Source organism: Erpetoichthys calabaricus, chromosome 14 (assembly GCF_900747795.2).
Source record: "Erpetoichthys calabaricus chromosome 14, fErpCal1.3, whole genome shotgun sequence".
In the NCBI taxonomy this organism is placed as follows: Eukaryota; Metazoa; Chordata; class Cladistia; order Polypteriformes; family Polypteridae; genus Erpetoichthys; species Erpetoichthys calabaricus.
The window spans coordinates 47,538,975-47,554,400 of record NC_041407.2 but is presented as its reverse complement, the minus strand read 5'-3'; the positions used below and the strand labels follow the sequence as shown (position 1 = coordinate 47,554,400).

The 15,426-nt window shown below is 35.8% G+C and overlaps 1 protein-coding gene across 1 annotated transcript in view; it reads right to left on the bottom strand.

The window, feature by feature from the left end:
• col9a2 (procollagen, type IX, alpha 2) overlaps positions 1–15,426 on the bottom strand; it is a 110,752-nt gene that overhangs the window by 31,102 nt on the left and 64,224 nt on the right. Inside the window, exons 14-18 of the mRNA XM_028819358.2 lie at positions 14,039–14,092; positions 12,015–12,068; positions 7,567–7,620; positions 6,362–6,415; positions 6,076–6,129 (exon numbers count right to left, since the gene is read on the bottom strand). Coding sequence (XP_028675191.2) covers positions 6,076–6,129; positions 6,362–6,415; positions 7,567–7,620; positions 12,015–12,068; positions 14,039–14,092 — 270 coding nt within the window. The remainder of the gene's footprint in view (positions 1–6,075; positions 6,130–6,361; positions 6,416–7,566; positions 7,621–12,014; positions 12,069–14,038; positions 14,093–15,426) is intronic.

Here is a 15,426-nt window from a genome sequence, read left to right as displayed (position 1 = left end):
TATCTTGTAGCACTTGTAGCCATGGGCTCAATCCATCATGGTGTCCTAAGAAGTGTTTTTTTCTACACACTACTGTCAGACTTCCTCTTGACATACTTGTTAAGTTCATTTTGAAATTTAGGCACAGTATACATTTATTTATCTCTTTATTTAATTGATTGGGTCTACTATTTGTTCTTTGAGTCTATATCCTTGTTTTTTATGTTTCTGCTGCTGTATGCATCTAAATTCCCATTGGAATTAATAAAGTTTATTTAATCTATTCTATCTATTACCCACTCTATTCAACATATATACTGATGATAACACAAGAACAATCAGATTAGAGCAACCAAAAATCAGCCAGTCATTGTCCAATCCGCTATATCCTAACACAGGGTCATGGGGGTCCACTGGAGCCAATCCCAGCCAGCATAGGGGGCAAGGCAGGAACAAACCCCGGGCAGGTCACCAGCCCACCACAGGGCACACACACACACACACACACTAGGGACAATTTAGGATCACCAATGCACCTAACCTGTACATCTTTGGACTGTGGGAGGAAACCCACACAGACACGGGGAGAACATGCAAACTCCATGCAGGGAGGTCCCGGGAAGCGAACCAGGGTCTCCTTACTGCGAGGCACCAGCGCTACCACTACACCACCGTGCCGTCCACCAAACATCAGAATTCAGCTAAGTGGAAGAATTCACCACTGTTTTTAAATATGGCATTAAACATCACAGTAATAGTAGAAAGTGAGGAAGAAGAAAACGGTGAAGATAAACCAAAAGAGTAAAGTTACCCCTAAAGCTTATTATAAAGAGAATTCTGAGAAAGTCAACTCTCTTCATTAGAAAGCAAGGATTGCTAATAATGTGACACAAAGTAGGCAACAATTTCCTTCATGGGCTTAACAACCTTTACAAGTAAGCAACAGAGACTGCACTTATGGAAGATAGCTATAACAAACCTGAACAGCATAATTAAAATATTGACTTAATTTATGCAATTTTAAGCATCCACTTTAAAAGCGACAATGTAAAAATTTGACCATGTCTAAAGTGGATAGTATCTATACTGGTCATCGACTACAGGAAGGACAAATTAATTTGTTTTAGATAAGATCAATCCAAAATGCAAACGGAATACATCTTTAGTCAAGAAGACACCAAAAATGCAATGACATTACTGAAAGACAATAATAGCATAAAGTGCACTGCTTTACAAATAAAGCAACCAACATAAGTGTATGATTCTTTATGCTAAACAAAAAAAATAGGATGATAATATTCAATGAAATATTGATATTAACATGCAGTACGATTGAGAGCTGCAATGTGCCGCTATACTGAAGGTAAAGTTCTAATTTGCATACTGTCAATAGAAAACTAATATTGGAGAACAATAGATTAATAAACATCTGAACATAATGTTATATCTGTTATGAAGTTCAACATTTTTTATATAGATCAATTCATTTTTCCTTCAGCTCTTATAATTTTTTCAAAACCAGTCTGGTTTGGAATTTAACTTTTATAGTTAGATAGTTTAATTTTGTTTTGAGGCTTATAACTTCATTTTTATATTGCACAATACCTTTTTGATGTTGCCATTTTGTTCCCAATTCCTAGGATGCAGTCATACTTGATAAGAGACGTCAGCAGTTTGCCTTAGTGGGCATCCTGGATTGTGGATAAACGTATTTGCTAATGCAAATTTTAATTTAGATTTTTGACTTCAGCTTTGATATTTGTGACACAATCTCTAGTCTAATTTAGGGTTTGGCGCTTTTCTTACAATTTTTTGATTTCTAGTTTGTCTGGTGTTTAGGATTAGATTCTTTAGTCTTAGTCTTCCTTGCTTTTGACCCTTTGCCTTTTACTTCTTCACTACAGTTTCATCTCCTGATCAGTTGTTTGTCTTTTGCCCTTGAGGCCCGACAGGATGTCATCTGTGGCAGAACAGTGTCTTCATGTGTCATTAGTCAATGCTGTTGCAAATGTACTGTATATACAAAGGTATATGTGTACTGGGTTTTCTCTAGCCCTTATAATTAATACTAAGAGTGATTAATACCTTTGTCCTCTTTGGATGGGATTGACTATTTTCTGTACTAAATGTTTCCAATTCAAGTGCTTTGAAACTGCTGTTGTTGCAGACTGTCTTGAGAACAGAATAGCCTTGAAACAGCTGTAGTTTGGTATAAAAAGTAAACATGGCAGGTAGTTTGGGTGGGGACATCAGTGATGGGCAGTGTTGGTGAACATTACTTTTAAAATTAACTTAGTTACTTACCAAAAAAGTGAACTAGATATGTTATATAACTATTCAGAGTTTTCAAAGGTAATACTTTAAGAACATTGCATAACCTTTGCCTTACATTTTCTTTGCAATGAAAAACTGTACATTTCAACTGGCCAGCATTTGTTACTAAATCCTAAGGCCATACATTAAGCTTCGTGAAACTGACCAGAAACAGACAAATTTGAAATTGTGCTGTGTTTATAAAACGTTTCCTGTGTTTTATATTTTTAGTCATTCATGTGCTGTGAACTAAATAACATCCATCCCCAGCACCAGCCCCCAAAGATCTGCAGTATGAAGAGTGGCTGCTGAATCATCAGATCACACTGTTTCAGAATATCCATAGAAAGCAGCTGAATGAAAACTAACCTGACATTCTACTCACAGATTTGTTACTGGATTGCTCACAGACACTCTCTTTTCTGTTTGGCTGTAAGATTGGGCCCTGTATAGGACTGACGTACTGGTCCACCACATTTATTTCTTACCTTACATCCAGTGGTGCTACAATAATCACTGGGAAGATTAAATTTATCTCTCAGCACATGCAGAATTAAATGTACACTTAGAACTTTTGTTCAGTTCACTTGATTGCATGCTATGTACATGCTTAACGTCTTCTTCACTTGCTGTCAGCAGACTGCCAAAGCAATATGTTACGGAATAAATGCAATACCAATGTGAAATAACGCAGTCATTTTTTTTTGAGTGATAATAACATAGTAATGTCTATCTTTTTTTTTTTTAAAGTAACGCAGGTATTTTTACTTCAAAAAAATGAGTATTATGTTATGTTACTTATTACGGTACTTTAAAAATCAATCTGACTGCATAAAGCACATTCCTTTTAACATGTTACCCCAAACCCTGGTAAAGGAATGGAGTGGAATTTAAACACTGAAAGAAAAAAGAGCTAAGGGAGATCAGGTTCAGAATTAGATGGTCCTCTAGCTAAAAGCACTCAGGTCTTGTCTGATAGTGATTCTAATATACATATGACAATTTACTTTAATTTTGGTAAGGAATGCAGAAAGAACGTCTGCACCTAGTCAAAGTGATAAAGACAGTTCATAAAGAAATTGGGAAATAGGAGTTCTAATAAAATGTGCAAATCCTTAAAAGTAATGGAAAATATTACAAATGAAGCTCCTTTATGGGAATAAGGATAGTTATTCAATGACCAGGGAAGTTATGCAAAGTTAGAGGTGTTACTTCAGGCGTACCTATGGGTATTTCTGAGGAACATACTAGGGATGATTTAAAAGGAGGTAAAGTTACTTCAGCCAATATGATAGCTTCTCAGTATTGTTAATTTTTTCAGATGAAACCTTACCATTAAAGGAGTGATTGGAATGGTTTTATCATTATTGTTTTAATTTAGAGAATATGAACCACCACCTTTGCATTTTTTAAATGCCAGAATACAGGGGACCGGCTGCATATTATAAAAGGAAAATAGTAGAGGAAACCCTGAATATGTCATGAGATCAGCTATCAGTATGATTTGGCACACTCAGTGCACTCTGCTTGGGTTTTCTGTCAACGGCATTAAGCATCCAGAAAGTGAAAACACATTTCAAAATATTACATTTGCAGAATCGTTTGGAAAACTAGGCTCTTTCCCATTGAATGGATTTCATGAAATGCCTGTAAGTTTAAAATAGGCATAAAGGAAAATGATGTTTGGCCATAAAGTGCACAGTGGGGAAAGAGACTGCCTGTGTGGCAAGAAAGTCAGATAGGTTTAAAATTGAAGGGATATGGGTTAGCCATGTGCTACTGCTAAGCAAATACAAGAAATTCTGCAACAAGATTAGGGAGGTATTGCAAAATATTAAATGGGCACATACAGGCAAATGAAGATTCAAAAAGAAATACAGCTTAAAATTCTATAAACCATTTTCAGTTCTTTAATGGAGTGCCAGAAGCTAAGTTGTTGGTACATGAACAGGAAGTTAAAAAAAATATGTTTTATAATTCAATAATTCTCCTGATGTTAGTTGAGTACAACAAATATTGTTATAAAAGCATTTATCTTTTAAGACTCTATATTATGAAATATTAAGTTACAACAGAAGATCAAGTGTAGGTGGAGGAGGTACGATCGTGATAAGAGACGACATGGCATATTATGCTCTTGCTCTCCCTGAGCAATCCAAATATGTAGTAGTAGGGGATTTGACTCAAGAGGGTGTCTTGAGGGTATCTTAAGAGGGTCACCCTTAATTGACTCATTAAGGGTGTGAATGTTTAGAATCCTTGTTGGGAAATGTCAGTGGAGAGACTGGTGAAAACAACATGGGATTTCACGGGTAAAGTAAATATATGTGGTGATTTTAACACACAAAGTAGCTTCAAGGTAAGTGTGGTTAGGCATATTAAGGAAGAAGTTGTAGAAGAACTGCCTGAAAACTATGATTTAGTATGCCTAAATGATGGACATGTAACAAAGGTGGGTGTTGTCAGGAAAGGTGTTTTAGTAGGGTTGGTGAATGGGATTTAATGAAAGTCTGTGTTGGAAGTGATTATTTCCCCATACTGTGTACAATGGGAACTAATATATGTCATGAGAATATCAATGTTTGAAAAAGTGGCGTTTAAAGAGGGCAATTTATTTTGTTTTCAGTTTAAAATGTTTTCAGTTTAAAACTCTTATTTTTTGCAAGGTTTCATAGAGGAAAATATAATCAATAATTTACAGAAAAGCCAGTGAGAATCAAAACAAATGTGTTTCATGGTGGACTAAAGAGTGTTCTGAGGCAATTAAACAACTGAGGTGGGCTTTAAGACATTTAAAACACGCATTAACAAAAGCTACTTTGTTGGGCCATCAAAAATGATGTTAATTTGGCACACACCCAAAAAATGTGGCCTAGTGAAGCTGGAGCTTGATTGCAACGTTTGTAGGTTGGATTTTGCCCTTTTCCTGGGGGTTGGGGACATTTTAATAATAATTCAAAGGGTGTTATTGGTATTACAGGATTGGTCTTTGAATGGGGGGGGGGGGGGTTAATTTATCTGTTTCTAAGTCTCAATATATATTTCTATACATGAAAAAAATAATACAGTCAATGATCTGTAGGTTGGAAGGATTTGTAGGATAAACGTAAGAAAGTTATTCATTTTATGCTTTTTTGGCAAAATCTGAATGGGATGCCTCCAGGAGTATTTTGCTGAAGATAAGTTAAGTTCTGGATTATGGATGTATGGCGTATGAAGAAGCTGCCATTTTGTTGTAGAAATAATACAGGCCAATGCCCTTAGTGTTTGCTGTAGAAATTACAGGCCTACATAGCAAGAGACTTATGGACTGAAATGGGATCAAAGCCTGTAGAATTAAGGACTATATTGAATTTGGAATTAAAAAGAATATATTAATTCATTAATTTCATACTAGATTTGTTTAGAAGATTGTAAACAGAAATATTGGTCTCAGGTTGTTCTGGTGAATTGATGAAAATAAAAATTTAATACCGGACAAAGTTTTGAATGGTAGCAGTAGTATATTTAGATATCAGGTATGGAACTGTTCTGGAGTAAATAAGGAAGTTTTGCTGTTTAGGTGCACCCTTAGTTGTGTTATCAAAGGTGAAACAGGAATTGTGTAACTAGGGAATCACTGACATCAATGAGAAAAGTGTATGCAAGCTGTTTGAGCAGAGGTACAGTATGTTGTTTGGTTATAGACTTCATGGAAGAGGATTAAACATGATGAAAGGATGGAAAGGACTGAGATGAAAATGGAATGGATGAGACTGAGTAAGAGTACTCTGTACTACTCACCTTCATACCAGGTATTCCAGGCGTACCATCTTTTCCATCAATTCCCGGAAGGCCCTACAAAAAGGACATCAACAGAAAGTCCATTAATATACTACAGATGGTTGGCATTCCAATTTATTCGATGGATTCTACTTGTGATGTTGCTGCATATTATTTACCTATATGATAAATACACTTTTTCCCAAAATTCATTAGACATTAGACACTTGTGTCTTATTATGTATTACAGCCATTAGTTACAATATACAGAGAGAGAAGAAATAAAGTCCTCCAGGAAATGACTTACATTCTCTCCTTTTAGGCCAACGGGTCCTTGTAGTCCTCTAATTCCACGGGAACCCTAAAAGACAAAGAGATGTAAGGATTAAAACTGCTTCTTTAGGAGCAAATAAAGATCCTGTCACTACAGTAAATGCTCTGAAGAAATTGTCATGCAATGCTTTTCATTGAACAAAAATCAAAGAAAGCAAAAAGAAAAGCTTGTTTTATATTCTGGAGTAACTTTTACCCTCAAGATAGGAATCAAAAACTCACCTTAAAGAGGTTTAATAAACAAAGCTTTTCAATTATACAAAGTAAAAGACAACATGAACTTTTTAGATGTTCTAATTATTGATTCAATATAACAAACGTCATGCATGTTTTAATAACAGCATAGGCACGCAGGCAATTGCAGCTATACATGAAATTGGTAAATTGCTCATTGATTCTGATATGCTTGGTAAAGTGACACATATAATTAACTGTAACTAGCCTCTCTCAGATGTAACACTATGCTAACAATGCACTTGAAGTAAACTGATGTTTCTGGTCTTCACCTTTGAATCTAGAGCTTCACTTTCATTTAAGCCTCTGGTAGTTGCCTGAACATTAAGGCTTACCTGAATATGTTGAAAATGAAAATAAATTGTTGTGTAGTTTAATACAGTATGTCTCAAAAAAAGAAGGTGATCTCTAAGATGTGGTCAAAAATAGGCAGGGGTTAGTAACTAAATAAGTCGCAGGCCATTGCAAGCATATTATTCAGTTTTATAATCTGCCGTGTCATTTTCTTCAACAGAGCCATAATTCCATGCTCCTTCACTTATTGTAAATGATGTTACTTTACTTTTGTCTTAATACTAACCTCATTTACCAATTTCTTTCTAGATACTATATTTTTGACAGTTTAATACATTGTTCATTTTAATGTTGCTAGATTTAATTTTCTTTGGCAGTATTCAATCAGTTTCCTCCACCCTTCATGTAATCTGTTTTCTGACAGCGCTTACCATAAAACCTGTCCTGTACAAATCAACTGATTTATTTCTCAATCAAGGTTATTTTAATCCTATGATACTTGCTCTTGAGCTTGCAAATGGTGCTTTTATCAGCATGGTACTTACATGAGTGAGCTCATTTGTTCATTTTCCATATCCCCTTATTACAATGTAGGGTTGGGGGATGGCAGTGACATATTATATATTCATTGTTTGTTCTGAAATAACTTACATGATCTCCTTTTTCACCAGCCTCTCCCGGTGGGCCCTTGGGTCCTTCTTCACCCTACACAGGCAAACATAAAATTAAACAGAGACAATCATTAGCATTTAAGTAGTATACTATATGCACCTGTGCTTAAAAGACATTTTCTTTATATTTTAAGGTATAAGGGCCATAAGGAAATTAGCTTAGTTTTAATGCAGCCATGAAAACAGATGAGGATCATGGTGCTGTTGGTCTCATAGATGGAGGATTAGACCATGCTGGCCCAACAAAACACTTGCAAACATGATGTTTGCTCTGGTTTCATGCTGTGGGAAGGACATACTTGGTGATGCCAGACAAGAGCAATATAGGCTTTACTGCACAGGTAAATGAAACAGTTTATAGAATTACATGAAGCAGTAAGGAGATACTTTAGATGATGAAGAGGTAATGGTTGCTATTGCTTTACAGCTCCCAGTTCATTTCTTGGAAGTGCCTCTGTCTGTGTGCAGCTTACACAGTCTCCTTATGACCAAACTTTTTCCAGCTTTCTTTGATGCTACATGATGGGTTAACAAGCAACTGAATTACCAAGGTATTTGTGATTGGGAGTGTATTAGGCATTGGCACATTCCCAGCAACAGATGCTGCTAGAACACGCTCCATCTCTTAAATGAAAAGAATGAGTTCATTAGATGGATGGTAAGTTAGGAACAAAGACATTTGTTTTATGGTGTTCACTGGAAGGAGTCTGAGTACTTGAAATGTGGGTATCATGCCAAGAATATATTACAGGGTGCTGTAATTGTGCCTAATACCATATCCAAGATTATGCTTTCACCTACATTTGTAATGTTTTGTTTATTCGTTTTGTGTACCATCAACAGCTGTGTGAAATCAATATCGAAATGTATGAGAGTGAGTAACATTATTAAATTCCCCAAAAATTAAGCCATCCAATGAAAAATAAAGCTAATATAGCATGCAAAGCTATCAACATTAAGACTTCCCAGTGTGTCTCTGCATTTAAATCAAGCCTGACTACTTTAGTGGAGTAGAGTCACTTACAACCAGCAGTAAAATAAATGTTCACAGATGATTTGTCTAAAATATAACTGTCTCAGTCATTATGACAGAGTGTTACTAAACTCTTTGCCATTTTCTATTTCTTCTCAGTTTTTTTGTTGTGATGCTTGTTGCCATTGCTAAGTTACTCCTATAGGCCTATGGCTTAACAAATGGGGAGCCAATAGTATCAAAGGTGGTAGAAAAAGTGGTTTTTAAACATATCAAGGACTTTCTCTCTGGAAAGAAGACTTATGAGACGTTCCAGTTTGGTTTTAAAAAAGGGCACAGCACTGAAACAGCTTTAGTGAAAGATGTGAGTGATCCAAGAATCTCTAAATAAATAAAGGTGAGAACCATTCAGACCTTCCTAACATTCGAGAACTTGATCCACTACCATGCATTATAATGTCATTGCTGAAAGCCTAAGGAGGGAATGGGTGTCCAGTTGTCCTAAGCCTGTGAAACGTTGACTTAACTCATTCCTAAAGACACTGCTTGCTAGAGGTATATCAACTCTCGGCTCTAAAGTTCATTTCTTTTCCTACCCTCTGTTGTCAACTGGACATGCATTCTTATTTTATGTTTATTTACTTTCCACCTTTGGGAGGATTAAGGCAGTAGAATTACAGGGCCTTGTTTATTTATTTAGTCTAGAAACAATATGTCCATTAGTAGCAGTGCTACTGTACATGGGCAATGATTTGTGTTTCGAATTTGTTCATATTTTTATGTATATAAAATGAAAAAGCTATTTCTCATATATCCAGGAAGAACAGCAGTGAATGGCTCTTTTCAGTTAGCGTCACATTCCACTTCATATGGCTTAAGAGCAGCATGCATTAGGACAGATTTTCTTTTATGTGAATTTCCAATGATGTGCAACAGTTCTCCACTTCTTCTGTGTTTTCAATCAATAATAATGTCAGCTATTAGTGCTGAGATACGCCTTATCCTCACTTACATGGAATCTACAGACATCAAGGTTGCTGCTTCAACTAGATGTGCACATCACTTCCAAAGCTGACTGTGTAATTCAGTTACAAATTATAAGAATTTTTTTAACCATAGGGATAATGCCATCGAATTTGCATTCACTTCTGATAGTTATATAATGAGATACTGTAATTATATTATGAAGGGGTGGCAATTATTTAACTGTCATGAGATGCTTTTCCTGCAAGAAATCATACTTTCTTATAAACTTAAAATAATGGTAAATCATGTGCATGCAACATGCAAGTCACATTTTTTACATTCATTATAAGTTTTTGTAAGTGAACATTTCTTTAATACAAGAAGCCACTTCTCAACTGGGATTCAAATCCTCACAGAGGATGCCTACTTTAATTCACAAGGTTGGGGAATAGTTGTGGCAAATAAGAGGACTTCCAGGTTAGTACAGAGAAGGCCTGGGCCAGGGTGAAGAACGAAAATAAATGTGCAAGCACGAAGGGGCTGCACTTAGAGGTACAATTTGTAGGCAAGTATAGCAGCCACCATACCTTGTAGATTTGGACAGGCCTGTATAGGTAGGCCTTAAGAGGCAATTAGGTTGTGTTTCATTGTACGGTTATTGTTTTATATCTTTCATTCCCAATAATATGTTTTCTTCTGTTTATCATTATTTTATTAAAAAATGCCATCTTTTTGCTGTTTTAGTTTCTTTTGGCTTTTTTGGGCTGTACTTTCTGTCATGGTACTACAGTTTAAATAGGTTGCATCATGCAAGTCATTTATTTTAGCCAATGCAAGTAATAATTTTGCAAATTCATTTAAAGGCTCTTCTACATTCATCATATGGTTTATTCATAACAGTCTAACCTTTTTTGAACTATTACGTTAAAGCATGTGTTACCATAATTCAAAAACAACTTGTCCTTGATCGTTTGACTATTTTTGGAGAAGAAATATGTTATATTGGTCGTCTATGTAAGTTTGCATGCTACAATATTTAGTGTAATAATACCAGACAAAGTTGTGAATCCAGTTCTTATAATCTGAAATGAATCTATACTTTGTGATGAAGTGTAAAAGAAAACTAATCAAAATAAGAGTCTTATACTAAGAGAATGTCAAAACAATGTGTTTCTCCAACCAGAATGCTGATTGTATATCTAGTAATACTTTAAAGAAGTAATAAATGTGCTTGAAAAGGCACAGACACTTAAATCTCCAAAAACCTGTTGGCTGTTTAGGGCTAAGGATCACTCCAGTCAGTAGTCTAGATCGCCTTCTTAAGCTATAGTGGCAGTGAAAGAAGAGCAGCACAAGGTTGAAAAGAAAAGCGATACTCAAAATGACCAACATATCATATCTTTTGATTTAGACTTGGGCCCAACTATGAGTCCAGTGAAAAGTCTCAAAACTGTTGTAGAAGGGAATATGATGGCAATTTCTTTAAATGTCTTACTATGGTCATGTATTAGAAGGAATGCAACATAGTGAGTATCACTGCTTGTGCAGAAGAACTGTTGTTTTCCTCAACACTTGACACTGACACATCTGGGAAATCAAATAAATTGGTTTCTATGAAGCTACCTGAATTAAGCAACCAAGAAACGTACCAGCACAGAAATCTCAACATCAGCCTGGAAAATATTATCAAAAATGGTCTCTCCCAAAGTGCTAGCTGTGCAGTACAGTCCTATAAAATTTCAGAAAACTCCGACAATAGGTTAATGATCTCCAGATAGCTCTAAACAGAAGGTTCTATACACAGACTCTTAATTTCTGTGTGTATGTGTCTTTTGTGGGTACTGTATTATTGTCAGCTGTTCTCAGAAGAAATGCAAGAATTTCAATGTACTTCCAATAAACTTGCCTTGGTATTCTAACATGCAGATATTACATGAACAAAGACTTGATTTAGTGAAAATTTTAAAGTGTTCTAAAACTGTGTTTTAGAGAAATAATTAAATCACTACACTGATGAAAAATGAATGATCTAGATCGGGGAAGTTAGAATGATGTAAACTGATCTGCGTTATACTCAGAGACAAGTCTGAATGACAATCAAAATAATTTTAACAGCATCCAGTACAAAGCAGTACAATTTGAAACTCAGAATATTGTGATGCCATGTAATTTTATATAAGATGGCATTGAGTGGCCTCTAGGATGCCTAGTTAAGTACATTACTACTTGGCCAACTTCCACTGAGCATCTTCACTGAGCTCTGAGTAGTGAACCTCAAGGCTGTAAATTCAGTCTCAAAAACTGAATGATTGTGTCAAATTGAGTGTGACTCCGAGGCTGCCAACCATCCAACAGTGCACTAATGAATTGTAAGTGTGTGCTAAATATTTTAAAAAATGTAATGATAATGAAATCCTTGACATTAAACAACTGGAAAAAACCTACGGGGGCGAGGAAAAGAGACATACAATAGTGCAAAGAGTACTTACTGGGAGTCCAGGAATGCCAACAGGTCCTGGCATACCCTTATATCCACGGGGACCCTGGAAAGAAAAAGGAAAATATCTTTACTTTACCTCTAAATATCTTTGTTTTGAATATTCAGTATTATTATCAGTGCAAAGCAGCAGAACATAAGAAACAAGTCATGGCAAAACTGGAGTTATAGATGACTCTAAGACACTGCGATAACAATACGTTGTAAGGTGCCATAAAGATAAAGTTGAGAATAATATAGAACTCCATGCTGACAATAGCCTGAAATAACAGTAGAAACTCCTCCCTTGGTCAGATCCCCAGAAAGAAACAGTTTCAGAGGACCATTGTGTTTAATCCAAAATGATGCTACTTGTAAACTAACACATTAATCATTCTCAACAATAACATATTTTCATTTGCAGCTAAATTTATTACATACACAAGTCTGATTGTTTTGTGGATGTGTCTGAATGCATAGATATTACAGCGGTAAACAGGATGGAAAGGAAATATATATCTCATAAAGGATTTTATGTTCTCCTGGAACAAAAACAACTCCTTGTTCTGGGATTTAAGGATAGAAGGACAACCACAAGCAATTGATAAAGTGGCATAGTGGTTATTCTGGCTAGTTATATTTATTTTTATCCACCTTTTCCCAAAGTATGAATAACAGCCAAATTATTAAAACTTAAGCAGGTAAGCTACATTAAAACATCAGCGAACCAGGCTAAGGTGAACATAAGATTACCTACACTTGGTCTTGCTGTAGGTTGCTATGATTAAGGTGACCTTTGTCAGTCTTTTTATCATTTATGGTTGGTCTGATTTAAGATTAAGATAAACTTAGGTAGGGAGGAGAACCAGGGAAGTGAGAATGAGGCAAGAGAACATGAAAGTCCATTGGGGAGATACAAACCTATTGAAAAATCAAATAAATAATCAGAACAATTAAGAAATATATAATTTATGGCACTGAGAAAGAAATTATTAAAAAGGCGAGTTTTTATATGCTTCAGGATTAAGACACCAAATATTATGAGGGTGGGAGCCCAAGAGCTGAGGAGTAGTGTAACTAAAAGTCCAGCTCCCCATGAAAGACAGGCAGATTGATGGGACAACAAGCAGGCCAGAAGCAGAAGAGCAGAGTGATATGTGGTCGATAAGTGGGAGCCAAATTATGGAGTGCTTTTTAAGTGAGACAAGAAACTTTAAGTCAGTGCAGTACTTAACATGGTGTCAGTGAAGTTTATGTAGAGTAGGAGTAATGTGACTATGCACCTTAGTTTGACTCAGTTTGATTTCTGAACTAACTGCAGGGTGTTTTCACGTTTAGCTGGGAAACACGACAATAAAGCATTCCAATAATCCAGCCTTGATGTGATGAAAGCATGAATTAGTGTCTCAGCTGCAGAGTAGGACAACGAGGGATGGCAGCATCAAAGTGTGAAAAGACAGAGTGCTATCAAAAATAACACTTAAGGCTCTTGACTTGAGAGCGTCAAGGAATAGGGGTCTCTTCATTACAGATGTTAACTTTTAGCTTTGGAGCCCAGGAGAATTTCCTTAGGAGAATTTCGGACATGCCACTTAAGAAAAAGATGTGCCATCTAAATTTTAATATTGCGGAGGCAACTAAACAGTGTTAATAATAAGCAAATCTTAGATGACAGAAATAACAGGGTCCATTTGGGAGAACATCAGGAAAATGGCTCCAGAATTTTCAGAGGGCATTTTTGGACTGAATAAGTAGTTCTGGGAAATGCAGCAGAAGAAACCTCAGTTTCCTCAGTAGAGTTGGGGAGTGAGTTGGGGCACACAATTGTCTGGCAGGGAGTCTGTGTAACCCTTGGTGAGTAGGAGAGTATTTTGGTACTGTATTTTTAAAGTTGAAGAGCCACAGATCTGCTCACAGAAAATCCTCTCTTGGTAAGCACAATGGTGCCTCTATGGTTTGGCACATTTGATATGTTGAATTCTCTCACTGTTTTTTTTTTGTATTCAGGTATATGCTTCATCAATTATGTTTACTTACAGCTTCTCCTTTTGGTCCCACCATTCCGGGGTATCCTCTCAATCCTTGAGGACCCTGTAAAATCATAAGTTGTTAATTCAAATAATTTAATTAACTTATTATATTGCTACAAGATGTTGCTAATAATGGCAACAGTACCTTTATATTATAAAATAGTTACAGTTTAGTTATGAAGTTTGTGATACATATCAAATAAGGACTTTATTTGATTCAATTATTTCATAGGAATTGGGCTTCATATACATGTTGACAGAATTTTTAATTTCTAATACCTACATAAATGCTGAGTCCTGTGGATTATGTTGTTAAGATAATTTGTATTATATGCAGTAAATATCCGCAGCATACCATAATCATCATCTGGAAAATCAGTGTATTGTACTTAGAAAATGAATCACTTCAAGAATTAGGTAGTTAGCCTCACACTTATAAACACTCCTCATGAAGTTAAATAAGAAGTTGAGATGAAAAAATTGAATTCATTACATGCCCTGTCAGTGCCACACTGAACCAGCTGGCTGATGCCAGAGAAATGTTCATGGAGTCATCTTGTACTAAATGCATCACATCAAAACAGGTCAAGTACAGAACTGCACTTTGTCTTCGTCTTTCTTTCTCTGTTAGATGCTAAACAATGACTTTTGGTAATTTACTGGTAATTTTCAGTACAAACACAGATTTCCAACATAATTCCTTCATTTTCTTCATAAGATTATTTATTTAGAGATGGTATTTATTCGGTAAATAGGAGCAACTATAAAAATATTCCTTTTCTGTTTTTGAGCCCCAGTTTTTGCATCATCGTGAGTGAAAAAAACATTAACATTTTAATTTATGTGTCATACATTTTTTCTGGGCTTCTCCTTTGTTGTTTAGGGGAGATTTATATGTTGGGGATCAACTCTGAATATCTGATGTACTCTTCTGGTACTCCTGGAATTTAGTATATTTTGTTATTATTATATTTTCACATTACCACAATGCCATTTTGCTTTGTTTATAGGTGCCATCATTTTGGTGGTCTCATCATCAGGATGCAACTCTTGGTTGCTAGGGTGAATGGTTCTAAAAACTGAATCAAGAGACATCATTGATGTGACACATTATGTGAAACAGCACAATGGATCTTCTAGCATTTGAGATTGTTGAGAGTAGATTTTTATGAGCTGATGTTTCTGATAGATTTACAGATCCAGAATTCTTAGTGATTTATTTACGACCATGAGTTTTACTTAGCATTTTGGTTTTGGGGTGTTAGGATCCACCTCCTAATCCTTTTTCCAGTCCTTTTAGTAGAAGTTAGGTCTGAGGTTAAAAAAAGCAGGTGGGCTTGCCTATTCAGAGACTACGCTGAACCGTTAGCCTTTTTCTACCATTTCCAGGAGGAA